Genomic DNA, 26889 nt, shown 5'->3' on the forward strand with positions numbered 1-26889 from the left:
GCGGATTGCTCGTGTAAAACAAGTCAGGTGCTTTCAACATGGTTTCTAAGGCATGCTGCATGTGCCCACATTGCACGTATGCACGCTGAGTGTCTGCATGCCTTTGTGGACAGACTCGTAAGACAGAAAATGTTAACATCTCGGGGCCCTGATGATAAGTGTCCGGAAGTCCCCCTGTACCACAGGCCCAGAGATTTAGCTACTCACGCCTCCTCTTTGCTTTTTAACCCTTACCTCCTTGTATTTTACTTGTGGGCAGGTCAAAATCCTTCTGATGACCCACAGAAAGTAGCTGCCTAAACTCGCTACCACCTAGGCAGTCTGTGAAGTGTGACAGCTAATGGGAAGTGTGTCGGTTGGGCATTCCTTTATGCCACTGTCCCAGAGGAAAGCGGCCATTAGATCAGTTCTGCAGTATAAGGAAACATTTCTTCTCTCTTGCTTCTCTTCATGGGGTCCTTAAAGATTGGAATTTTGCTGAACCACCTGAAGCATTAGTGGATGTAAATTTCCCCCTGGATCTCTGTTGCTTCATTTTTGCCATACTTTTAACAGATGTAGCCAAGGCTAGATTCATGAAAGCATGTGCCCAGTGCTTGTCCTCACTCACAGGATTTTTTTTTCTTGTAGGAAGAGATGAGGATGTCCAGCTCTAACCTACAGTGCAAAAAATCTCACGAAATTTAATTTTAATTTAGAAATTTTAATGTTGTTTGTCAAAAGGACAGGCTGCAGAGTGCTTTGATTAAACCCCTAAACATAAATAAATACAGAAGAGCTAATCAGACTCACCAAAACTGACCACCAAGAGTAGAGGGGAGCGGTGGGGGGTGGGGTGGGGACGGGGCAGGCTAGAAGGCTGGGGTGCCACTCAGCTATCATCAGTAGCTGAAGAGGAAACAAAGGACTAGGGTGCTTTTTATTCCGTGTGAACTCAGCTCATCTCCACGTGGTGTTTTTCTTTTTGTTGTTATGGTTTTTGAGAGTTCATGTCTGTCTCTGTCACTCCTTCATCTCTGTGTTTCTCATTACATACTGCAGGACTTATCATTGGCCATTTATAATTCAGACAGTACACACCGCTGGACCTCTCAACATTTGGAAAAAATACTATTCTGCCTCAGCTGACTCAGGAACATAACTGAATTGAGACAATAATTGAAATAAAATCCCCCAGTGGATCCTTTTATGCTTTGTGAAATTTAGCCTCTTGTATCTGGGGTTGGTCTTACAAGTATATTGTACAGGATGGGCAGAGCCTTTCTGTCCGAGTCACCGAGGGTACAACTTTGCGACTGTACGAAGAATTGCTAAGGGCAGCATTTGTGAGGTGTTGGTCTGACTCTTTGAGGATAGTGTTGCTGCATATTTCCTCAGCTTTATTGCCATTCCTGTCTCTCTCCTGAGTAACTTGCTTACTCAGTAAGTGATGGAGATGGTGGCCTCCATCCAGGGAATGACGCTTTGCTTAGGAGCCATATTGTGCTTTTAAGTTTCTCATCTAGAGCAGAGCGTTAAATACATAGTAGAAGCAGAAAGGATGGCTTGTCGATGTCAGGTGACGACTTAATGTAAACTCGCCTGAGGGGGCGAAGCTGCACACTGACTGTGTTCCTTACACTGACAGGGCAACAGTCTCCCGAGAACGACAACACCATCAAGGACTTACTCCCAGAAGATGCTGGAATTGACCACCAGACAGTTCACCAGCTGATTACAGTGCTCATGAAGTTCATGGCCAAGGATGAAAGCAGCGCTGAGTCAGACATCAGCAGTGCAAAGGCCTTCAACACCGTTAAGAGGCACCTCTATGTTTTACTTGGCTATGACCAACAGGAAGGCTGCTTCATGATTGCACCCCAAAAAATGCGCCTGTCAACATGCTTTAATGCATTTATTGCAGGAATTGCCCAAGTAAGTGTAATAACAGAAGCTTGGGAGTCCTGTTATGGTTTTTGATAGCAACAAGGCATTCCATTCCATTAGACATTTAGTGTAAAAGTTTGTTCAGATTACTTGGTATTAGGCAGGGGTCTGTAAAAGGGAATATAAAGATGGACTAGGAATTAGCAACTTTGTATTATAAAGGAAACGTTTGTAAAATATATGTAAAACAAAACTGAACTCCTTTAAACGTACAATGGCACTAAGACAGCTCAGTCAATAAGATACCCATGAGCAAGCATATTTACCTGAGTTTAGGTCCTCAGTGCCCAGGCCAGACCTGGTCGTGTGTATCTGTAACCCCAAGCGCTGGGGCAGTGGAGACAAAGAAGCTCCTGGAGCTCACTGGCTAGCCAGTCTTGCTAATTGCTGAGCTCCAGGTGGACAGGAGCTGAGGAAGATACCTGATCTTGTCTGTGACCTAGTTCTGCACACATTTGCACATGCATTCATGGCTGTGTGCACATGTGTAAATACATGCTTACTCACAAACACATATATACATATACCCCATGCGCTCGCATATACAGAAAATATGTTCACAAATATGTACACACATACACACACATACACCCTATATGCTCCCATACATACATACATAGGGAGAGTGGTGGAAAACACACAAATGTGCACACATATACATTCTATGCACTTACACACACACACACACACACACAGGCGCGCGCGCGCATGTAAGGAGCCATATTTTTTAAAGCTTACTTTGACAACTTTTTTTTTGCATTTATTTAAAATTTTTTTGTACTATGATGTATATGTGAAGGTGAGAGCACAACTTGCTGGATTTATTCGCTCATTCTACTTGTGTGGTTTCCAAGGAGTCAACTCAAGTTATCAGGCTTGGCAGCAAGCACCCTTACCAACTGAGCCAGCTCACTGGCCTGATGTATTTTTTTATAATAAAATTGTATAGCTAGAGGTGGTATGCTTTTAATCCCAGCACTCTGGAGCCAGCCTGGCCTACAGAGTGAGTTCCAGAACTCAGGCGGGATTACACAGAGAAAACCTGTCTCAAAACAACAACAACAAACAACGAAACAAAGCAGTATATATAAACTGCGTGAAAAGGCACATGCCTGTAATCCCAGCACTTAGGAAGCAATGAAGGATAACAAACTGCAGGCTAGCCTGGGCTACATGAGCCCTGTCTCAGGAAAATAAAAGTTAAAAAAAAAGAAGTATATACAAACTTATATGTACTGATATACATAGAAATTTTAAAAACCAAATTAATAATCATGAAGTTTGTATCATAGATGCAAGATTATATCACTTCCTATTTCATGGCTGCAAAGTATTTTATACGAATACGATTTAATTTATTGTGCTTATTATTATTATTATTATTATTTTACTGATAGAGAGTCCCACAGCATAACCTAGCATCCAGTATATAGACCAGGCACAGCCTTGGCCTTGAGTGTTGGGGTTGCAGGGATGAACCATCGCACCTGGCACAGATAACACTTAGTCGACTGTCTAATGTGGAGATAATTTTCGATTTGGCGCAATAAAGCCACGCTGAATGTCCTTATACAAACATCTCGGAACACCGGTCCGATTCTTTCCTTCGGATCCGCTTGGCTGCCGTGATAGAGGTCTAGCCCGAGTTCCGAGTGCGTTTTGCTAAGTTGCTGTTGTAGAAGATTATACAACTTTCTGCACTTGCCAGATCAGTCCAAGCAATCCCAGCACGGTAGATGGTTAACGCCAGGTTTAATCTTCATCCAGACTAGCTTACTCCTAGTTAGCTGTTGTGATGGGTATTTTAATTGATGTGACTTGATTCTTAGCACATAATGAGATAAATAGATAATAGATAATTAGATAAACACTATCAATTTGCCGGCCTTAAAATTTGTTGTGTGGCTGAATACCTCCCCTTTGTGTGTACTGTCTGTTCATACTGATACTCTGTGAGGTGCCTCTGGGTACGCTGTGGTGGCTCAGTTTTTTCCTTTGACTCCTGGATACCTATGGTTTTCTTTCAGTTACTAATATTCTTCTATTTCAGGTTATGGACTATAACATTAACTTGGGCAAACACCTTCTCCCCCTCGTGGTTCAGGTGCTCAAATACTGCTCTTGTCCTCAACTGCGGCATTATTTCCAACAGCCACCTCGCTGCTCGCTCTGGTCCCTAAAGCCTCACATCAGGCAGATGTGGTTGAAGGCCTTGCTTGTCATCCTTTACAAGGTGAGCGGCTGTGTCCCTCTGCTGGGCCTGAAGGTTTTCTCAGAGGGCAGTTGACAGATGATGATTCCATGGGATGGAGAAAACATTGACCTTCAGAAGAAACACAGTCAGTGCTAGGAAGCCAAGAGTTATTTAGGTGAAAAGAGACAGAAGTCCGTATAGGTTTTCAAAATGTTTTTTTTTTAAATGATCACTAACCTCTATGCTCAGAATCTCATATTTTGACTCAGTATTGATTATTTTTCAGAAAACAATGACGATATCTAAAATTATATTTGTCACCTGTCCAGGCCAGTGGTCTTTAAGGCATCCTTTGTGATCTAGCCTGTGTTGCTGTCAGTGGTTTGGTGCAAGGAGAGGCAGGGACAAACCCATGACCAGAGGCGATGTTGTTACTTCCTGTGCGTCTTCCTAGTACATGAGAAACACAGGAAACTATCCAGTAAGATCAGTGGGGAAGCTTATCCTTTGAAATAACTGCTTGTGTTCTCTCCCCATCGGACAGTACCCGTACAGAGACTGTGATGTCAGCAAGACGCTGCTACACCTCATTCACATAACAGTCAATACACTCAATGCGCAGTACCATAGCTGCAAGCCCCACGCCACGGCAGGACCTCTGTACAGCGACAACAGCAACATAAGCAGATACAGCGAGAAGGAAAAAGGTACTTCGCATGATAGCTTTCTGTCCCGAACCTAGCTGGGATACATCATGCGCTTTTGGACCGCAGTCTTTACCCTTTTTAAGGAGGTAGACGGGCACCCACCCCCCATAGATTCTCATGCAGCTAAATCCATCGCTTCCTATTTGGTGAACTTTTCAACTCTCTCAGGAACATTGCTTTCACTTTTGAGCTGAGTGTGCAGGACAAACAGTTGGCATGCTTCTGAAATCCAAAATAATGTTAGGTATGCTATTTTCTGCCATTTGATTAAGGAGCTATTATAACTTTCCGTTGCACGCTGGAAACATCTCGCCTTTGGGCTGTGACCTGTCTGGTTTAGCACTCAGTGGAATCATCAATTTGGTGTCTCTAGTTTGCCCTTGAACTTGGTGCTCAGAGATTTTGAATTCAGTCTCAATTTCCTGAAGTGCCTTTCCCAAGCCTCATTATTCAGTATGGAGTGATTGAAGGCGCTGGAAATGAAGAACTTTTTTCGTGTATAAGTTTAAATTATTTTCAGTGTTGATTCCTTTTCCATCGATAGGCAACAGTAGAATGAAACGCTAAATTGAGTTGAAATCACAGGTGAAAGAGGGAAAACCAAGGTTTGTATCTTTGATAAATGTCCCAGTGTAACTCAAATTATAAACAGTGACATCATCAAATGCAATCCTGGGGGGAAACCAAGTGCCTTGTAGCCTTAGAGCAGTCTGAACTGGCAGGACGGCTGTAGGACGGAGCTTGGCTAGTAGCCAGTTACCACTGTTTGTGCTGAGAGGATCAAGGTGCCCAGCTGTCTTCAGATGAAATTGAGGACCAGCTAGGATTCTGGTACTGTCCAGATGCTCCCTGAAGAGCTGTTTATCAGCAGAGGTCTCTGGAAAATGCTGTAGGTTCTTTTAAGCTATGGGTGTTTTCAGTGTGCTCAGTGTCCGGACAGGCCAAGCTCAGGTGACTTCCTGGGTGAGAAGGAGCAGCTTGCTGTCCTCCCATCTCCCATCACACTACACAGTACATTTTGGGAACTATTCCAAAGCTATGAAATGCAAGTCACGATTGCTGTTTGCTTAGAAAACTAGTCTTCAAAAGAGATTTTATTGTTTGAGAAAGAAATGAAGTGGATCATTTTGATGTGTTTCCCCAGAAACATGGGAATCAGGTAGAATGCCTCCCCTTTATATAAGTTCACATGGAGCACTGTATCCATTTGATTGTTAATGTTTTTATTATTACCATTTGATTAAAATATTTCTACAGTTTCATAGACTAAAGTTTACTGCTTTAGGTCCTATTCCCCGTTAGATTCTTGTGCGTTAGGACGGGATTGGTCTTTTAAATGTCAGGGCTGACATTTTTTCCAGACTCAAGAGATCTAGACTCACCATTGCCATCACACCCAGGTCATTTCTTGTCACATGTGGGTATCCATAAAGCACAAACATCGCAGGTTCAGAGAGGCTCAAGTCAGATAGTAGGTCTTTTCATTCACTGGGCTGTGAGGTGAGTTTCTCTGGTCTTTCTCTCACTGCGGTTCTGTGCCTTGTCCTTTCAAATGGATGAGAGCAGAGACCTTGGGGAGTAAACTTCAGGGTTTGCAGCACAGTGGTCCTTTCTTCATTTACATGTTCCTCGGATTACTTTGACTTAAAATTGGCCAAGTAGGGAGAGAAGAAGGATCTCTAAGCAAGCTTAGTAGACATCAAACAACTAATGTGGCTTTGAAGCCCAGGATCACCAGAGCCAAAGGTTTTCTTTCTTTCTTTTTTTTTCCCCAGGATCCATAAAATCTATTACAGATATGCAGTAAATGCCTCAGACAAGAGTCTTATCATAATAGGGAAAAATGTGGTTTTCTGTTTTATTTTACCTTTGTTTATTTACTCTTTCAGTCTATAATCATCTGTGGAGCTTCTGAGATGACAAGTGGCTTTTTTAAGCTTTTTCTGTGTGTTGTGTGTTTCATTACCCAATGTAGAGTACAGTATTTTGCATTCACAAAGTATAAGGTGCATGTACTGTTAGGCTGTGTCTATACCAGCTCCCAGATCCCAAGAAGGCACATATACATACACATATAAATATTTTAGGAAGGTCAAGGCTCACTCATGTTAATTTCTCCTCTGTGAAATTACCCTAAAATATAACAGGCAAGTTCCATCAGAGTCCAGACTCCTGGATTAAGTTCTGGCATCTGTGTATCATTTGGTTTTAAGTGTAATGGGCACGGTCCCCAAGGAAGGCTCTTGTGGACCACTGAATGCTTCTTACAGTGCTGTCTGTCATCTCTCAGGAGATGATGGGCAGCTTTGGAATGGGCTGCTCACTTCCTGTCTGGGTGATCTGGATGGAGCGTAGCCCCACAGCGAGGCCCTGCTGGCGCCGAGAGCACAGAGACTGTGCTAGAATGCCTTCACTGAATGTTTGTATAGACACAGCCTAAGAGAGAGTAACCTCCTAAGTGTAATTTTGACTTTCTCTCCCCAATTAGAAGAAGATAGTGTTTTTGATGAATCTGATATTCATGATACACCTACTGGACCCTGCAATAAAGAGTCTCAAACTTTTTTTGCAAGATTGAAAAGGATAGGCGGCAGCAAAATGGTGAAATACCAGCCGGTTGGGATGAATGTTCAGAGAAGTATGATTTTTTCCTCTTAGTAGTTTTATGCAGAAATGTTGTACTCTACTGTTTGTGTGGGGTGAAATCTTAATTTTATTATGTTACTACATATTTTGATATTGTTGATTTATATATCTATGTATGCACCAACAGTATATATATATATCCATACATTTATATATATACGTGAGTTGACAGTTATGTCATTAATGTCATGATTGTCTTCAAGGGCCATTGCTTGATTTGATTTGTTGCAAAATGTTTGCTTCTCTTCCACACAATTTGAATACATGTTCCTAGATCTACCTCAGCCAAAAACAAAACAAAACAAGGCAAAATAAATAATACTCAAAAAAAAACCAACCAAACAAATAAACAAACAAAACAAAAAACAAAAAAACAAAAAACAAAACAAAACAAAACAAAAAAACCCAAGTTCCCCTCCCATGCCTAATGATTGTCAGGGCTGAGGAGCTATTTCAAAGAGTGATTTTTGGAAATTCGATCTTAAACCTCTACTTGGGTTTCTCTCGTACCTAAGTCTTCCAGTTTCTGATATCAGAATGAATCTTACAAAAACGTGGCCAGAAAGTCGGCTTTCCCTTCTGGTAGAGCTGGGATTCTAATTACAATTTGTGCCAGTTATGTTCCCAAGTATGAGGGGAAATGATAAACTCTCAAGGGAAGTAGTACTAGCTCTTTCTGTTTTAATCAGGTGAAATAGAACTGGCCGACTATAGAGACTCGGGTCCGTTACAAGACAGCGTTCTACACTGTGTGAGAGAAGAAAGCATTCAGAGAAAAAAGCTACGCTCTTTAAAACAAAAATCTCTTGATATAGGGAATGCAGACTCCCTCTTGTTTACGTTAGATGAGCATCGTAGGAAATCCTGCATAGATCGCTGTGACATAGATAAGCCTCCTGCCCAAGCTGCTTATATCACCCAACGGCAAAACGACCACCATGGGCGTTCTAGACAGAATTCTGCTACGAGGCCGGACAGTGCTGAAATCCCCAAGAATCCAGCGAGTGAAGGTTTTCAGGAAACACGGAGGCCCGTGATACCAGAGGTTAGGTTGAACTGCATGGAGACGTTTGAAGTGAGAGTCGACTCCCCAGGAAAGCCTGCTCCTAAAGAGGATTTAGATCTGATAGATCTGTCCTCAGACTCAACATCTGGGCCAGAGAAACACTCTCTACTCTCAACATCTGACAGTGACTCTCTTGTATTCGAGCCCCTCCCACCTCTCAGAATAGTAGAAAGTGATGAGGAAGAAGAGATGATGAACCAAGGGAATGATGGTCTCTTGGATAAAAATGCTGCCTCCTCACCCTCCATCCCCAGCCAGCCCTCCATTCTCAGCCTAAGCATAACTCCTCTTGTGCAGGTGAGTGTAGAGGACTGTTCCAAAGACTTTTCTTCCAAGGACTCAGGAAATCACCAGTCGGCGAGCAACGAAGACACTACCAACACAGCTCTGGATGACCTCACAGACTCTGAAGAGCTGTCAAAGTCAGAGGACCTGAGAGAGTTTTCCTCTTGTAGTCCGCTAACTCTTAAGCAAAAAAGAGACCTCCTTCAGAAGTCATCTGCTGTCCCTGAGATGTCAGTGGACTATAACCCTGACTCCGGCCCGGCTGAAGAAACGTCAGGGCAGACACCAACAGCGGGGGCCAAAACTGTGTTCCTCCAAGTTCCCGAAGATGCTGAGAATCCAACAGAAGGTGAGAAGCCCAACACCAGTGCTGAGTCGGACACAGATCAGAACCCTGAAAGGAAGGTGGAGGAGGATGGAGCCGAGGAATCAGAATTTAAGATTCAGATCGTCCCCAGGCAGAGGAAACAAAGGAAGATTGCTGTCAGCGCTATCCAGAGAGAGTACCTGGACATCTCCTTCAACATTCTAGACAAACTGGGTGACCAGAAGGATCCAGGTAAGCCTGTATCTCTTCTTTCAGACCTCAGGTTTGTGCATCTTACTTGGTAGGGTTTTGACACAAAATATGCACCAAACTGGAAATCTTATAATGTCAGCTTTGACATTATAACTGCCTCATAACCACTCGGAATCCATCCTGCTCACCACAATGTGCTGGATTCGGATGAGGCTATACCGGCTCCATCAGTGTTTTGTGTTTGTTGTTTTTGGTTTTTTACTATCAATCTTGACTGTTCTGGGCAATACGAGGCAGTAGATCATTGATACCCAGATATTTCAAAATTAAGTTTGGCTTTCCTAAAGTAACAGAAGAAGTTAGTTTTGCATTGTTTTTGCTTTCCTTTTTGCCTCTCTTGTTATGATTTGCTTTTTGTTTCTGTGCTAAAATGCTCTCATAAACAACCTGGGAAGGTTATTCCATCTTACATTTCAAGGTCAAAATCCATCATTGAGGGAAGTTGGGGCAATAACTCAGAAGCAGAGACCGTGGAAGGGCTTCCTGAGTTAATGGTTCATTTTCAGCTACCTTTGTTAGACAGCCCAGGCTCACTTTCCTTAGGCAGCCACTGCCCAGAGTGGGTGGAGTCCTCTGATGTCAATTAATAATTAAGAAAATACTCTCACAGGCATACCCACAGGCCAATCTGACAGAAGCAATTCCCCAGTTAATATGTAATTGGTAATTCCTCTTCCCAGGTATGTGATGTAAAGTTGGCAACCAAAGTTATCCATCACAACGCCGTTTACAGTAGTGAATGGTGTGGTCCAGATGTGGGCTAAAAGAACTGATTGTCTCATCGTTTAGGGGTGACAGCAGATTGTATACACTGACCACAAACAGCAGGAACCCCAAGTTACGAGTTACACTCTAGACCCTGATTCTCCAGGCTCCTCTTGATGAGTCCCCACCTTCAGGTGTCATTCGCTGTGTTTTCTTTGAGGGACCATTTCTAAGAAGATTTTGTTTTTTAAAGTGGCTTTCAGATGCTCACCTCACTCATCTCAAACTCACTTCCTGTCATTCTTTAACACTGGTGGGAGTGCTTCCTCCTTCTCTTCTGAGTAATGATATTGATTAAAGGACCTGAGAAAAAATGGAGTTGGCTAGCTACAGTTATTTCAGTCTATTCAGAAACCAGAGACCGTGGAGATTTGGCTCTGGGAGACCTTGGAGGCGACCTCAAACCCAGCCTGTGGAATCTGAGGCTCATGCTAGGCACCTTCCCCAGGTGACACAGCCAAGCAGAGGCAATGCTGGGTGGTTCTCCTCATTCTAGTCCTGCTTCTCCCAATAGTCCACCCAAAGCAGCTCCTTAGAAAAATACTTAGATCCCTTTATTTGCACCACCTTTGTAAGGGTTTCTAGCTGTTCTCTAGTCCTAGGACTCAACAGTTTATCTCAGAGTGAGAATCAGTGTTTTTGGACAGGGTCATTTTCTAGCCAGGCATGGGTAGGGTCCTGTCAAGAAAGTTTAACCAGCTAAGAAGGTTTTGAGGGAAACTTGGACATCTTTATCTTATTTGGAGCCAGGAAGATTGTTGCATTTGAGTAAAACACAGAATTGGCCCACGTTGGGAGTGCATGGAACCTGTGAGGTTTGTGTGTGTATGATCAACACGTATGATAAACAGGCTGTAGGTGAAGTGTAGGACATGTTACTCTGTGCACGTTTTTATCTTCTTTACTTATCCTTATATTTAATTGTTCTTGAAGATACGAAAGGGAAATTGGTGTATGTATATGTTCATACATTTGATCCCAGAACAAGAGAAAAGTGTATGAAGACAATTGTTTTAAGTTTTTATAATGTATATTGCCCAATCAGTTAGCTCTTTAGACTCCATTTCCTGCAGGCACACCCATCTGTCCCTTTCCCTGCTGGGAACACTGGAAAAAAGGAGGAGCCACATAATCAGTACATGACTCAAGTTTCCCTTCTACCAGCAGGAGCGGGAGAGGTCCAGACGCCCACCCTCCCTTTTCCTCCCAGACTGGCAGTTTCTGACAGTCTCAGTTGCTAATTGCCTAGAAATCAGGGCTCACCTCTGCTGGCATGAGTCCCGGTGGGAGGACCACGGGCTGGGCTCCTCTTCAACTGCCTCACTAGATTTCTCTTCTTCTCAAGTGATCTCTCAACATGTAATAATTTATTCACCTTTATACATAACCCCCCTCATCAAGTCAGATCAAGATTTCTCGAAGCAATAATTTTTGTCTTGTTTGTTTTCTGATTCTATCCTAAGTGACTAAGAAAGGGCCAGAACACACGGCTAGAGGAGGAGTCACTGCCTTTTCTGCACACAACTCTAGAAATCTGAGTGCAGATGGGTTGAAAACGTGTGGGCGGTTCTTGACAAATGTTTGCCCTAAACTGTATCTAGAGGAAAGGTTCCAGAAAATGATTGAGAACTGAGGAAAGGTCACCTAGCCTAAAGAATTTGCCCAAACTAGGTCATCAATCATAGCCATCCAGTACTGTTTCTTTAAGTGTAAAGGTACATCAAAGATTTAAGTACACACACCCCAGACTCCAAAAGTCACAGTAATCCTTCAGTGGATTCTTGGAAATTAACTTCACTTTCCTCGTTATATGTTATCAACGGGCCTTAATGCATGGCTGTAAATAAGGGCGGGAGAGGTAATTTTGTAACCTTTCTAATTATAGAGAAACAATACCTAACCCTTTTATCTTGGTGACTAAAGCAATTGCAAGTGCCTACTCACTATGAAGCATGTTTGGGAAAGTTTACAGCAATTATACTTTCTTGTTACCATGAAGCTATTGGCAAGAGTTGGTAGAGGGCCTGGATTTGGTTCCCAGCACCTATATCATGTGGCTCATAGCCACCTGCAACTCCAGCTCCAGGTGATCCAGCACCCTCTTCTGGCCTCTTTAGGTACCTGCACATACATGCACATGCACACACTCTCTCACACACACATGCAAGGACACACACAAGTAGGGCGGGGCATAAACAGACAGGTCCATGGAGCTCCTCAGCCAGCCAACCCAGATGAATCTATGAATTCCAGGTTCAGTGAGAGACCCCTGTCTCAGAAAAAAAGTAGAGAGTGATCAAGCTCTGCATAGAGCCACATGAGCATGTACACACAGAGCACTAATGTTATTAATATGGCAACCATACGTATCAGAAAGACCTCTGAGGTTGAAAAGTACATGTTCCAAAGCCATTGCCCCCAAACTTTTGTCCCAGACCCTGTTCTGGGACCTTTTATATCTGACACCTTCATAGGTTTAATGTCCGTCCAGTGTCAGGAGCAGCACACATTGATTACAAAATATTGTGGATTGCTCTGTGGCAGAAGAAGCAGTTGGCATTGGGAAAGAGATGAGCTGGTATATTTTTTGGTTTGTAGTCATGGAAACCCATGTTGGCAACTCTGAGCCAGCAAGAGGCTCGTGCTCACTGTGTGGTGTGCTGTGAAGAACCGAGGTTTGATGTGACAATCTTTTCAGAATGTCTGAGAGGGCACTCTGCAGTTCCCCGGAACTGTGTGGGAGGCCTTATTTCCAGTATTGATAGCTTAAGAAGACGATATTATATATTATATACAGAAACTACTTCTTCACACTAGAGAGGACATTTGTTCAATAGGAGCATTTGTGTCCCTCTAAGGCGGTGGTGGTTCTGAATCTCTGGGTTGCAACCCCTTTAAGTGGTATATATCAGACAGCCCGTGCATCAGACATTTACATTACGATTTATAACAGGAGCAAAATTAAAGTTATGAGGTAGCGGTGAAATGATTTTAAGGTTGGGAGTGACCACAACATGAGGAATTGTATTAAAGGTTGCATCATTAGGAAGGTTGAGAACCATTGCTTGAAAGAAATTGAGACTCTCACTTAATACTGTTTATTTCATAGATACAGGTCCTGCTCTTAAATTGCTTCCAGTTTATAGACAAGTAAGTAAATAGTAACATTATAGTGTGATGGTTTTGGAAACAGTGAAGGGCAAACGTTCCATAATAAGGTCACCTGATCACTTTTTTTTTTGAGGGAAACAGAATTCTGGAAGCCTCCTTGGGTGTGGACTATACTATTGAAGATTGAGATATAAATGAAGAGTAGGAAGCTTTCAGACAGAGGTGGATAGAAAGAACCGAATATTAACCTGTGATTAGGTATTAGATGTAAAGTGACAAGGAGGGAAGGGCGAGTGCCTGGCTTAGAGCTCGCTAGCACCGCGGACAGCCTGAACACCAGCTTTGTAGCTACGCAAACCTCCCTCTCTAAGGACGTCGCTGCACATGCAGAATGTGATGGGCAGCAGTCCTCTGCAGGACTTTGAAGCCAGCATGTATATAACCTCTCTAAGGTAATCCCTAGGGGCAGAAAGCTCACGGAGATCTGGATGCTAGGGAAAAAGGCTCAGAAAGGCCCTTAAGTCTATTGTGCCACAGGCCTTAACTTTAATCAGTATTTCTGTTTGCAGATCCCTCTGCTAAAGGACTTTCAACATTGGAGATGCCACGGGAGTCCTCATCTGCCCCTACGTTAGAAGCAGGTGCACCCGAGACAGGCAACCACTCGTCAGTATCAAGTAAGCGTTCCACGGAGATGGTTTCTCTGTGTGTGTGGATTTTGGAACGTGTCCTATATATATTGCCTTCAATTTTGTTAACCTTCCTACTTTAAAAAATGCCTCGTTAGCTTCCTCATTGATGCAGTGGTGTATAGTCTATGAAAGTCCGGAGGCCAGTACAGCCTGCTTTAGTTTATACCTCAATGTTGGATTTTTCATAGGGGGGCACTGATTGTCTAAGAACCCTAATTTATGAAAGGATAAATACAGAATTTCATCATTCAATAAAGTAAGCATTACTACTAGCCTGACATAGAATGTAGAACCAGTCATGTGACACATGTAAAACTTTGTTCATGGCAAAAGACATGGACCTTGATTTAATCAGAATCACTTCTATTGTGAATACAGCTTTATCTGAGTTATTCTAAAATACATGCATCATAAACCTATAGGCATGACTAAATCTGCTCCTGTTAGGCTGAAAAACAGAAAAAAGGGCACAGCATGTTATTACAAAGTCTATACAAGGCCAGTGTTCTGAAACTTCCCTCTGCTGTTGGGTGCTAGGTTTTGACCATAAGAAGCTTGGGTTCCATTGCTGTTCCATCAGGGTGTCTACTCAGCTCAGTGGAAGTCAAGAGATTTTCAGCGAGGGAAGTTCTCGAAAGAATGAGTGTTGCAGACGAAAGTGTACTCTCTGGAAACCTTTGTCTCATGTCCTGATAAATTTATGCCTCTTAGGGATGCTGCCTGAAGAGTTAGTGCATGTTCATTTGGCCGTCTTTTGAAGGGTGGATGGTCCAAAAAGCCAGAGAAAGGTCATAGTGTAAACGCTGGACTGGCTGCATGGAGAAGAATCATTGTCAGCCTTTATCCATTTATGCATTCTCTCATTCATTATTCACCCATTATTCCACAATTATCTGGTGGAGGCCCGGTATTGTGCTGGTCATTGGGGATCAAAGGTGAATGAATAGGACCCCTCTTTTCCCCAGGGAGGGTAAAGTCTCTTAATAGTGATCATAAATACCACTTATTTGATTCTCTTCCTACATCAACACCATGGTGAATGGTTCATAAATAGCATGGTCTAGATCCGGTCCTTACATAAGCACTGCATGGCAGATGGAGGAAAAAAGCTGAGTGGCTTGCCTAAGTCACAGAGCCACCAAGTGATAGGAATAGAAACTGATGTGTGCTCTGAGAGATGTAATTTACTATTCCACATGGTCTTTGAATAATTTTAAATTATGATACTGTAAAAATTGTAATAAATAGTTTCCAAGTGACCGATGTTTGGCCTTTGGTTTTAAATGGAATGGCTAGTTCTAAAGCTAAGTGCTTTTGTTTTAAAATCATGAAGAATGTTTGATAATTTGACAAAAAAAATCACAGTTGTATCTTTTTTCTTCCTCACTTACATTAGTCCTCTTTAAAAACCAAAAGACACTTAGAACTCTAAGTAGCATGGTTTGAAATGGTCAGAATTTCCAGTGTTGTAATTCCAGTGTTGAGCAATGGTATCAAGAGGGTTAGGACCCCATAGCCATGACTGAGCCTAGCCTTTTCTGGGGTGAGCTCTGGGTTCCATTCCCAGGACTGAAAACCAAAAAACAGAACTAAGAATGGGGAAATTACCTCAACTCTAGGTCATTTACACCCTTTCTTTGATTGAGTCTATTAGAGGATACTTAATTTTTAATTGCTTAAATCCCTTAAAAAGTTTTCTGTTGTTAGCTGGGGATGTAGTTTAGCAGGAAGGGGCTTGCCTAATGTGTGCAAGGCTTTGGGTTCAAAACCCAGCACTGAAGAAAAAAGAAATTCTGCTTTTGAATTTTTCTTAACAATTTTACCTTTCAAGTGAGTTGCAAACTTATAAAGTTCACCAGTAAAGAAACAAATCAGTGATATTCAATATTCAGTTGATTAGCTATTTCCACAAATTTAGTGGATATGGGCTCCAAGACATGTGAATCCCACCACATTCCTCTCTTGGACAAGAAGTTGCCAGTTGATTGTTTTCTAACTAAACACGCCATCACCCCTACATATCAAGCAGCATGCTGACCACACCAGAAATGATGTCACAGATGGTTTCGCTTCACGCCTACTTGCTGCCTGTTATTGACTGTGACACCTATGTTTCAGGGATGTCCAGGGGCAATCTAGTGGTCATTGATCTCTGCACTCCTTTCTCGGTTGTGTAGTTCATCAGCTTTGCCCTCTGAACTTGTCCTTTCAAGGGAGCCGGGTGGGGGAATCCAAGTTGTCACCATCCGGGTGCTTGGGGTCGGGCCTGCAGCCATCTTGCTGAGGCTGAACGCCCACGCCGCACGGCTGCATAACTGAGTGTCTCACAGGAGTTAAGGTGAGGGTGGCTTTCAGTCAGCAGGCAGCTGGCAGCATGCTTTTTGTTGTTTCTGGTTTGGAAGTGCTTACAGCTTTCCATCGCTGAGTCCTATTGGGGCATTATTGCAGGACAAAAACATTTCTCGTTGTTTTCTCAAACAAAGAGCATACTTGTGGAATGATATTTAATTCACATTTTCCAAAAGGTAGACAGGGCTCTCAACTAGCCTGGAAACGGTGCGGCCTTTGAAGTCAGTATGTTTCGGTGTACTTCGGTTGCTTTTTGATTCAATTTAAGGTAGCATTGTTTGTTTTGAATCCTTCTTAGGATGTGGCAGAGCAGAAAAGTGAAAAAAAAAAAAAAAAGCCAACACAAATAATTACAGTGCATTCATTGGTAACTGAGTATGTGTGGTTAGTGGATCACCGCTAAGGAGCAAGCACCACCGTTGCCTCTTCCACAGAGATACCTCAAACGATGGAAGAAGGCTTTAGCTTTTTCACTTGATTAGGAGCACGTAATTTACCAAAGGTTGCAAGTAGCTAACAAAGACTCAATTAAGATTTGTGTGGATGTGCAGAGCCTGTGTGTGCGGTGGGAAACTTGTTCCCCCTAGTAATCATCTCCTCATTTCCTTCGTATAGCTCAGTATAGGCAGATGAAAAGGGGATCCCTGGGAGTTCTGACAATGAGCCAGTTAATGAAGCGACAGCTGGAGCATCAGTCTAGCGCCCCCCATAACATCAGCAGCTGGGACACTGGTGGGTCAAGCTTTTTCTTCTTGTTTGCCTCTCAGATTAGCTAATGCCACTTTCTCTGTGTCTTTTGTTAAAATAGTTATTTTTTTTTAAGAAAAAAAAAACTGGAAGTAATTAACATCTGCTCAGATTTTCCACATGCTCTAGAGCAACGCCATCTAAAGGAACTCGGTCTCTGTCTAGGCTGATCCTCGGTCAAGGCTGGTCCTTGCCCAGGCTGCTCCCATCCAGGCATGCCCAACTCTTTTTTTCTTCTTTAAGACCCAGATTTCAGTTCTCAGGTTATTTGTCTGGGGAGGAGGGGTGGAGCTGTGATTTTATGCTGCAAAGTTTTAAAAGCGCCAGATAATCAATATCCTCTTTCATAAAATATAAAGTACTGATGTTAGTGACTATTTAATAACAAATTTTGGCTCGGTGATGACAAAAATGATGCAGGCAGGTTTGGGAATGGGTTGTGTATGTTAGCCATCAGGGTCACCAGGCTGTAGCCACACACCCTCATGTTCATAAGCCAGAACTGCACCTAGCCTGCTGTACAGTGAGAGCGACAGCCATGGCACAGCTGTTTTAAATATGGCTGCTTTGCAATTCCTAACCCTTATCACATCTCCTGTGTCTGCTGCTTTCTCCGCTCATAGAACTGCAGCGTCCCCCTTTCAGTGCCTGCCTTTCCTTAGTTTTTTTTTTTTCCTTCTTAAATTAAATGGGTCATTTAAGGTATGAGATTATATACACAAAAGCACCTTAAAGTGTGCATACACTATGAACATTTAAGGGCTGATGACCGCCGCATGCTGTGTGAGTGCACTTTAGTACCTTGTGTTACTATTTTCTGGCTTCAATTAGGAGATTGTTTTTAATATTCTTCATATGATGCAGAATCACGGTGTGCACACAAGCCAAGCTCTTCGAGCTGCTCTGCAAATTATACGTGCCTTTATTTGTTGCTCTTCAAGGAGAGAACCACATGCCACACCCAGCCCCTTATGGAGTAACAAACAGCTTCAATCTCCTGGACCTAGAAGAGTGTCTGGTGGGCCAAAGGTTTAGCGTTTTCTTCACCTAATGGCAGGCAGGACCGAGCAAGGAGTAGCCAAGAGGCAACAGACAAGAGAGAAAAGGGAAAGACACCGACTCTCCCTCCACCCCCAAGAATGTGTTTGGTTTGAATGCTGTCTTCCTTCTCTGCACGTGCCATGGAGGACCGTCCTCCCTCAGCAGAGCGCCTCAGCCTTGTAGCCTGGTGCTCAAGCTGAGCAGGGGACACTGTTGTAGCGCCACCTGTGGCTCGACCTGAGCCATTCTAGAGTCTCACTACAGCTACAGCCTCGTTGGATTAAGTAGAGTCACGATAACGTTAACTGACCTCAATTTCTGACCCGAATGTTACCCTACAAAACCCTCCCTGAAGCCACATCACCCATTTAGCCACATTTTTTTTTTTCACTTCTCAGTCAGACTTCACGGTGCTCGTCTTCTATGTTTCACACGTAAGATTCCATGTTGTCGGGATTTCTTTCGCTGAAGTTTCCTGGGGCTTTTTTTTTTCTACCCCCAACATGGTTCTGTAGTCTCTAAGTCCTTTAATGAGTTTTGTCTCATTATTCTTAAGTTCTTTGTTTGTTTGTTTTGTTTTGGACACCGGATCTTTCTTTGTTACCCAGGCAGCTCTTGAACTTCTGGGCTCCAGTGGTCTTTTTGCCTCAGCCTCCTACAGCTGAGCCTACATTACCCCTGCGTCCAGTGCTCTCTCGTTCATACCTGAGCCCAGCAGGAGAGTCTGTTAATGTGCAGTGCGATGTTAGGTGACAAGTTGCTTTGAACCACGCGCATTGATCGGCGATGCTCTAGTTCCCACCAAGAGCAGCTACGGTCAGGCAGGCGCGCTGAGAAAGCTTAAACGGGGTCCTGGTAAATCCTTCTCAGCACGAGCCTGCTCATTCAGGGAAAGTCCCGTCTCTTCTCCATTGTGTACATCTCCTGTGTGACCATTACCTAAGTGTTTTCCATTTCTGCTCCTTGTTCTTGTTCTCCACCCCTCAGCCAAATCCCTATCATTTTCTCTATCTGGTCCTTGAGTTTTCTGTACGAACTGTCATACCGTTACCCCAGAGTATCATTGATTTGCATAAAACACTTTTCCCTGGCCGTGGCACTGGCCCTTCATTTCATGTCAGTATTTGCACCCTTTTGAAATATAGCAAGAATAGAATTCTAAAAAATTAGTTTTAAAATTCTCTACTATTTTCAGGTGCAGTTCATTTAACTGAGTGACAGGTTTGTAACAAAGCCTTGAATAAGCCCGCCCACAAGTTTAATCTTTATGTTAATAAGGTAATCATGACTGAAAACAAAACAAAACAAAACAAAAAACGGTACCATGTGATGATTTGCTGCATTGGTTGTGCTGCGACTTGTATCTAACTGGCCACACTGAAGACTGACATGCTTTCTTTGTCCACAGAACAGATACAGCCCGGGAAACGCCAGTGCAATGTGCCAACGTGCCTAAACCCTGACCTGGAGGGACAGCCGCTGAGAACAAGAGGTTGGTTGAGTCCCAGAGTCTCAGACGTGTAGAACTGACGGACTGTGTATCCCTCAAGGAGCCACACAGCAGGTGCCAAAACCTCTTCCTCCGCAGCTCCACGTAGTTCCAACCTGCAAAACACCTTCTGGGCCAGGAAACGCAGCAGCTCATCCTGGAACATGGCCCACGAAAGCTCTGCCCTAGAATGTTAGGGAACGCTTGGGAGACGCCTCGGGTCTCTCATCTAACACTTCACATACTTGAAAATAGCTGCCCGTTTCTCATCCCCCTTGATTGTGTCTAGACCAGACATCCCTGGGTGCTCCAGCCTCCCTCCCAAGATGCATCAGGTTTCCATGTCACCCTATATCCTTTCCCTGAGCAGAGGTTAGATTGTCCTCATTTCTTTCTAGAATGTTGGGACCGTGTATGAGCGACTTCTTTCACAGGTATCTTGAATTATGTATTTTAAAAAATAGGCACTTTATTCTGCTTTGGGGGCAAAATGAGTATACATCTGTGCCAGGAGCATCAGAATTTTTGTTTTCCAAAGTCATCCCACCCATTTAGCGACGTACTTAGTTTATCTTTGTTCATAATATTCAGAAGGCTAGTAAACCTATATTACTGCCTACAAACAAAACCAAACAACAACAACAACAAAAACTTCTGACCACATCTCTGAGTAGTCTCTTGAATCAAGCAGACCTATGTTGCTGGCCAAACCACTCTTGCAAAGGCGTGGGGAGCTATCTGTGTCCAGCTTCCGGGACACTCGTAGCTCTCCTGCCGATGAGGTGAGACCCTTGTCTGTGGGGCTGAGAAAAGCTTTTGCGAGTCAGGGTGTTGAACAAATCTTTGGTGGTGGTGATCTAAGTCACCTATCAAAACCAGGGTGAATTAAAGGTGAAAGGTGGGCTCTGGGTCTCTAGACTCTTACTGCGTGCGGGGAGAGTCCATCTGTGCGCCTGCGCACTGCTGTGTGCTTTGAGCCGGCAGCCCTTGAGAGTCTTTCCTGTCTCCGAGATCCCCAAAGGGGCGTTCCTCAAGTCTGGCTTTGCAGATGGTCCCCTCTGTATTCAAGCTTCTGGGAGCGCTCTGTTTCTGCTTCCGGTCTGTACAGAGGTAGTCTGGATGTTCTGGGAGGGAGCCAGAAGTGGCAGGCTCAGAATTGTTGCCAGGAAGCAGGGGACAAACACGGAGGCAGAGTTTAACACTGCCCACTTCGTCGTGGGTTGCTTACAACGAAAGGTTGTTGAGGTCTGTGGCATCTTTTATTTATTTCTATCTATTTTAATATTCCTCATCTTCTCATACATTGCTTTCTCTATCCACTTCAACAGCAGAATTTAGCAGCCCATTGGTTCAGCTGTAAGAACCAATCCTCAGTCACCTAACCTACTTGCTTTGATAGATGACTTCCAAAAATACCACAGCATACTTTCTTTGTTGTCGTAGAGAAACACCACCTCATGGGGCTACTATGAAAACACCCCCCATTAGGGAAAGCCTGTTTGAAAGCTACAAAAATGCCCGAGCCCTTCCTGCTCCTTTGGTTGCAATCTTGACTAGTGTGATTGTGGACACATCTCCATGTGTGTATCTTCTGGGCTGATTGCTGATTTTTCTTCTGCTCTGGCAGTCTTCTTGCTTAGCATTAGGCTAGTACGCCTGTCAATGGTCAAGAGTTGTGTGGAATTATACTTAAAAGCTTTGGGCTTTTGCTGTCTCTGCTCTGAGTCTGCTTATGTGTCTGCGACGCTGTGTTACATCTTCATGGAAGCTTTGTTAACAGCCCACTTAGAGAGCCCTGGGAAGGAGCGCTAGCTCAGAAGCAGCTGATAAATGTGGTAGCAAGACTTGTATTCCCAACTGGGATCTTTGGAAGGTGGAGACATCGTCAAAGAGTGTTTGAAAGTCATTGCTTCTCAGAAATACACTTTGTAAACTTTCCCCGGGGGTGGTCTGGAGTGTGGAAGCATGAACTTCAACACCATTCCCTGCCCCCAGACCACAACATTGCCTTCCACACTCACGAATTTCCACATGTATTATGTTCTAAGGTTTATATTTTTTTGTTTGTGTGTGCATGTGTGTGTGTGTGCACGTGTGTGCATGCATGCAGGTGCCTCTAGAGGCTAGAAGAGGAGCCTGTCAGGTCCCTTGGAGCTGGAGTCACAGGCGGATGTGAGACACTGAGAATCAAACTTGGGTCCTCTGGGAGAGAAGGTTCTCTTACCTGCTGAGCAATCTTTCCGGACCTCACCTTTACTACCTATCATTGTGTGCTGCTAAGATTCTGGCCGCAGATTTCTTTGAAAGGATCTAAACTCAAAGCTTTTAAAACATCATGTGGACTGGGTGAAGTAGGGCGAAACAGCTAATGTTGCATTTATAAACACTTCAGTTGAAAATGAAGTCTTTCTGCTTTCATGTGTATGGTAACTTCCTCCTTTTACAACTTTTTGATGTTTTTTTTTTTTGTCACTTTCACATTATGTACTCATCTCCCCTTCCCCTTATACCCTTGCAACCTCTGCCCCCCACAACAGAGAAAAAAAACATCTTGTTGTGGAAGCGATAGTGTGTCACAGTGTGTCCGACAGTTACCCTTTTGTTCACACTTCTTTGCTTGCAAGTGTTCATTGCAAATGACTCATTGGTCTGGTTCGAGGCTCCAGGCTTCTGCTACACTATAAATACTGGATTCTCACCAGGACTGTGTCATGGAGATCTTACTGCTTTGGATCTGTAGGACCAGCCCTTTCACAGCAGATTATAGATACAGTAGATGTAGGGGTGGGCCAATTCAAAGCCCTGGGTCTGGGCTTGAGAGTTATCTGGGCTGGTCAGTTCCACCCCCCCCCTCCAGGGCCAACTCACCAGCACCCCTCCCCACAACCAGGGCCTGCTCTACCCTGCTGCCCAGAGGAGTTGCAGGGCCTGCTCTCCCAAGTCTTGCAACTGGTGAGAGACATGGCTAGTTCTTCCACTCTCATGACTCTGGGGTCAGCTCTCTCACCTGCCATAGATAGTGAGGAATGAGGGAGGGGAAGAGGGCACCTCTCCCTCATCTGCACCACTGCCCAGCAGACAAGGGGCAGGGCCAGCTCTCCTGCACTCACGCCTTTGGTGCTGGCTCACCTGTAAGCCCCACATCCAGGGCCAGCTCTACTGTGCTGCTCAGGTCAGGCACAGGGCAGGGCCTGCTCTCCCAAGTTCCGCAGCAGGTGAGGGGCAGGGACAGCTCTCCAGCTCTCATGACTTCTGGGCCAGCTCTCCTGCCTGCTGTAGGTGGCAAGGGGTGAGGAGCGGCATCTCTCCCTTGTCCATGTCAGCTTGTGGTAGACAAGTGGTGGGGGCAGCTCTCCCACCCTCATGCCCTTGGAGCCAGGTTATCCACACCATCGCCACCAGGGTCAGCTCTACTGTGCTGCCTAGGCAAGGTTCAGGGTCTGTTCTCCCAAGCGCTGCAGCTGCCGAGGGGCCAGAACCAGTTCTTCTGCACTCATGACCCCAGGGCCACGTCTCCTTCATGCAGCAGATGGTGATGGGGGAGGGAGGACAGAAGGTATCTTTCCTTCGTCCATGCCACCGCATACTCCCATGCTGGAATCCTCGAGGGCAGCTTACCCGAGACTCTGGCACTGTGTGTGTGTGTGTGTGTGTGTGTGTGTGTGTGCGCGCGCGCGCGCGCGTGTGCGCTCTCCTAACTACTATAGTAGCTAGAGGTGGGATCAGCTTTCCTACTCCCCTATCTCCAGGGCCAGCTCTCCCATGACATCCAGGTGAGGGATAGGGCCATCAGACATCAACATGTCCCTGGCCTGGGCTTTGGTGGTAACAGAGCCCTGCTGCAGCAGGGTCACAGACCCAAACATGGTTCCCAGTGGCAGCACAGGCCAGGACCCCACCACGGTCTTAGGTGACATCACAACTACTCACCTCACTATGTTCCTCACTACCCTGGAGTCTCCAGTTCTGCCTGTCTTCATTGTGCCCACATCCTTCTGTTTCTCTTTCATTTCTCCACCACTTGGTTGCTCCTCTTAATGGCACCTGGGGTCTCTGAGTGTCTGGGGTCATCTCAGGAGTGGTCTCAGGAGTGCTACGCCCTACTTGAGCATTATGGTGCCAGGCAGGGGTCACCCTGAGTATGGTCTGCCCCCAGATCTGCCTGGTGCCGGGCTGGAGGCCGCCTCAGGCTAGCTCCCTGTCTAGGCCCCTGGTGCCTGACTGGTGATCACCTCAGGCTCGCTTTTTCCAGGGAATGTTAGGCTACTAATCGTTCAGGTGTTCCTAGGTCAGAAAACTGAGCATATACCTGACCTCTCTCCTCTCTGCCACCTACAGATGCACACATGGCACAGTAGCCTCACCTGCACGGCCTCTAGGGGCAGGTGAAAATACTTTTCAAAGCAGAACACTGAACAATTTTTCCAGCCTCAGTGCCCCTCTTTGTATGTGTGTGAAGTCTGGGGGCTCACCGCCTCCCCCCCCTTTGTTTGTGTGTGTGAAGTCTGGGGTCTTATTGACTTTTCATATTGACTTTCCATAGCAGCCCCAGTTTAAGGATGATATGCATTTGTGGGTAAGAAACGTCCTATTGTTTAGGCAATTTCACTTAATGCTAGGGAGCCCATCCTTCTCCCAGACCCTGCTGGCCCAGGTGAGATTTCTGATTTCTCAAAACCGTGAAGCACTGGAAAGGTAGGCATCTAGCTCCTCCTTGGCCTCATTTCACTGTCGGGGTTCTTTCATGCCTCGGGTGAGATGTCCGGGTCACAGCCTCACACCTGTGATCTTTTGAGAGTTAGCATACACAGAGTGGAGACTGTCCTGGCGTCGGAAGCTTGTCTGTATTCACGGTTGTCTTTCTGCTGCTTCCCCAGGCGCCACTAAATCCAGCCTGCTGTCAGCACCCAGCATAGCCAGCATGTTTGTGCCCGCCCCTGAAGAATTCACGGATGAGCAGCCAACGGTGATGACGGACAAGTAAGTTCGCCCAGTTATTCCCCCCTCCCCACTCCCTTTGGTTATGAACTTAGAGTTTTGCCACCAGGTGAGGAAATGCGCTTTGCCTTTGAGTCACGCCTTATTCTTCACCTGGCTGAAACTGTGTTGTACAGTTTCAGACTCAGAGATACATACAGAATGAGAAGGGTTTTCGTTATGCTTCGGCAGGTTCCCCCCTTTTAATTTGGACAGAATCATATAATTTCACTTACCCCTAAAAATAATCTAACACCCGTAAAATCTCCTGGTCCAGAAACGTCAAATTGTCACACCGGGAAGAAAGAGAAACTCCGTTCTTGTTCCGTCCTGGCAGCACAGTCCGTTTTCAGCATCTCAAACTGGTTCGGGACCTATCTGCCTGCCGGTGGCCAACAGCCCTGAGTTCTTCTAGGTTTGAGCCCACATTTAAGGCATTAAGGCGTTCTAGTGGGTGACCGTCCCTACTGCTCTTCCCTCGCCCCATCTCTTCTTCCAGGGCATCCCCAATGTTCTCTCTCGGTACTTGATCTTCCTAGAACCCGTCTTCATGCGTGTGCTCCTATGCACACATTCATGATCCAGCCGAAGGCAAACTTCCCCTGCTTGTGAGAGACACACCCTTCTCCACGTTTCCAGGTGTCCTGGCACAGCTCTAGCCCAGCACTTGGCACGTTGTATTTTTATGCCTTTGTCCAAATAGTACAGGCACACGTCGTGACACAGATTGCGAGCTCCCTGGGATGAGAACAAGTTCCTCCACGTTCTGTGCCCTGAGCCCTCTCTGTCTTACCTGGCACACAAATCTTTGTTTAGTGAGTGTGATAAAACAAAATAAGGCTTGTCGACTTTTCAGACCTGAACGGGCCTCTTGGGACTAGCTAGGCCCCTGGATAAAGGTGGCTCACACTTCTAAAAGAGAAGCGGGAAGCAGGCTGCTGCCATCCCAGGCAGGAACACAGAAGCAGGGAGTGACGAATGAATGCTGCTTACTGGCTTGTTTCCTCATTGCTGTCTTAGCTTGCCCATGGACCACCCGGACTGGGGTGGCAGTGCCCACAGTGGGCTGGACCTTTGAACACCTGTCACCCATCAAGCAGATTCCCCCGAAAACATGTCTCATAAAGGCTGAGCCTATAGAGGCATTTTCTCAATTAAGACCCCTTCTTCCCAGATAACCCTAGCCTGTATCAAGCTGGTATAAAAACCAGCCAGCATGATGGCCGTACTTGAGACGGTTTGTACCATGGAATGTCCCCAGAGCTTTGGCCTAATTTCTCCACTTTGTTTCATGCTGCCCCATTTCAAGTTTTGCTTTTTCTTAGTTGCTTCTGTTTGCTGGTGTGTGTGTGGGGGGGGGCAGGTGCACAAACGTTTGTGTGAGCATGAGTTATTTTGAGTTCTCAGTTTCACTTTCTAAAGCTGACTTTGGTTTGTTGGGGTGAGTGGAACTCAGGACACCGCAGAGCAGTAAGCTGTGGGCTTCTTAGAAGCAGGGTTCCCGCGTACTAGCTTAGCAGGGCCACACGTTCACAAAGCTGGTGCAAGGGAGCGGCTGACAAGAGGCTCAGCCTGGTCCCACAGGCTTCCTGGAGTGCACAGGTTCACCTGAGCCCTCTGTCTCTCACCCACGGACAGGACATCTTTTGACAGCTTTTAGCCACATCTATGCACTTTTTATTCTGACAAATGCAAATCAGTTAAAATTTACAAAGTTCCGGCCACCCTCCTCCTTCCTTGGTGCTGCCTGTGAGGTGTCTGCCCTCTCCAGTGTGGCGTCATGGCTGCCCCAGACAGCTGAGAGGGCCCGAGGTCATCCGACAGGAGACCCTGAAGGTCACCCTGCACCAGCCAGGACTACATGTCCAGGTCAAGTGCATCTGGGGGAAATGCAGAGCTGTCAGCAACAGGGTGTGAGGAGATTCAGTGGCCAGATCCTGATGCCCAGCATTGGCTGTGGGACAGACAGATGGGCCACATGCTGTACAGTGGCTTCCCGAAGTTCCTGGTCCTCATTGTCCAGGATCTGGAAGAGCTTCTGGTGTGCAGCAAACCTTAGTGCTGAGATGTTTCCTCCGGGAACTCAAAACTATCATGGCAGGAGCAGCGCAGCGGCATCAGTCACCAAACATGCCGCCAAAGCTGTGCAATGAAGAAAGACCAGTAGATGGCTCGTGTGCATGCTTATTTGTGTTTGACTGAAACCGTACAAACTGATCCAAAGATCTAGTTACCGACTGCTCTTAGACATAATTTCCTCGTCTTAAAGTCCTGGGTGCTGTTAGCCTACCTGAAGCTCTTTCCAAAGGGACCA

General features: G+C 45.2%; 1 protein-coding gene and 1 non-coding gene across 14 annotated transcripts in view; one reads left to right on the top strand and one right to left on the bottom strand.

The window, feature by feature from the left end:
- Nucleotides 1-26889, top strand: part of Unc79 (unc-79 homolog, NALCN channel complex subunit) — a 228201-nt gene that overhangs the window by 153322 nt on the left and 47990 nt on the right. For 8 of the 13 annotated variants that reach the window (XM_060388089.1, XM_060388081.1, XM_060388088.1 and 5 more), the window contains 9 exons: nt 1628-1914; nt 3977-4159; nt 4665-4827; nt 7316-7465; nt 8163-9383; nt 13850-13957; nt 16937-17053; nt 19518-19601; nt 24476-24578. In XM_060388089.1, coding sequence (XP_060244072.1) covers nt 1628-1914; nt 3977-4159; nt 4665-4827; nt 7316-7465; nt 8163-9383; nt 13850-13957; nt 16937-17053; nt 19518-19601; nt 24476-24578 — 2416 coding nt within the window. The remainder of the gene's footprint in view (nt 1-1627; nt 1915-3976; nt 4160-4664; nt 4828-7315; nt 7466-8162; nt 9384-13849; nt 13958-16936; nt 17054-19517; nt 19602-24475; nt 24579-26889) is intronic. The other 5 variants (XM_060388085.1, XM_060388087.1, XM_060388091.1 and 2 more) reach the window with 3 other exon arrangements.
- Nucleotides 23853-23984, bottom strand: LOC132655653 (small nucleolar RNA SNORA17). Its single transcript, XR_009593443.1, has one exon. It is a non-coding gene; the product is annotated as a small nucleolar RNA SNORA17 (small nucleolar RNA).

Source organism: Meriones unguiculatus, chromosome 7 (genome assembly GCF_030254825.1).
Source record: "Meriones unguiculatus strain TT.TT164.6M chromosome 7, Bangor_MerUng_6.1, whole genome shotgun sequence".
Lineage (NCBI taxonomy): Eukaryota > Metazoa > Chordata > Mammalia > Rodentia > Muridae > Meriones > Meriones unguiculatus.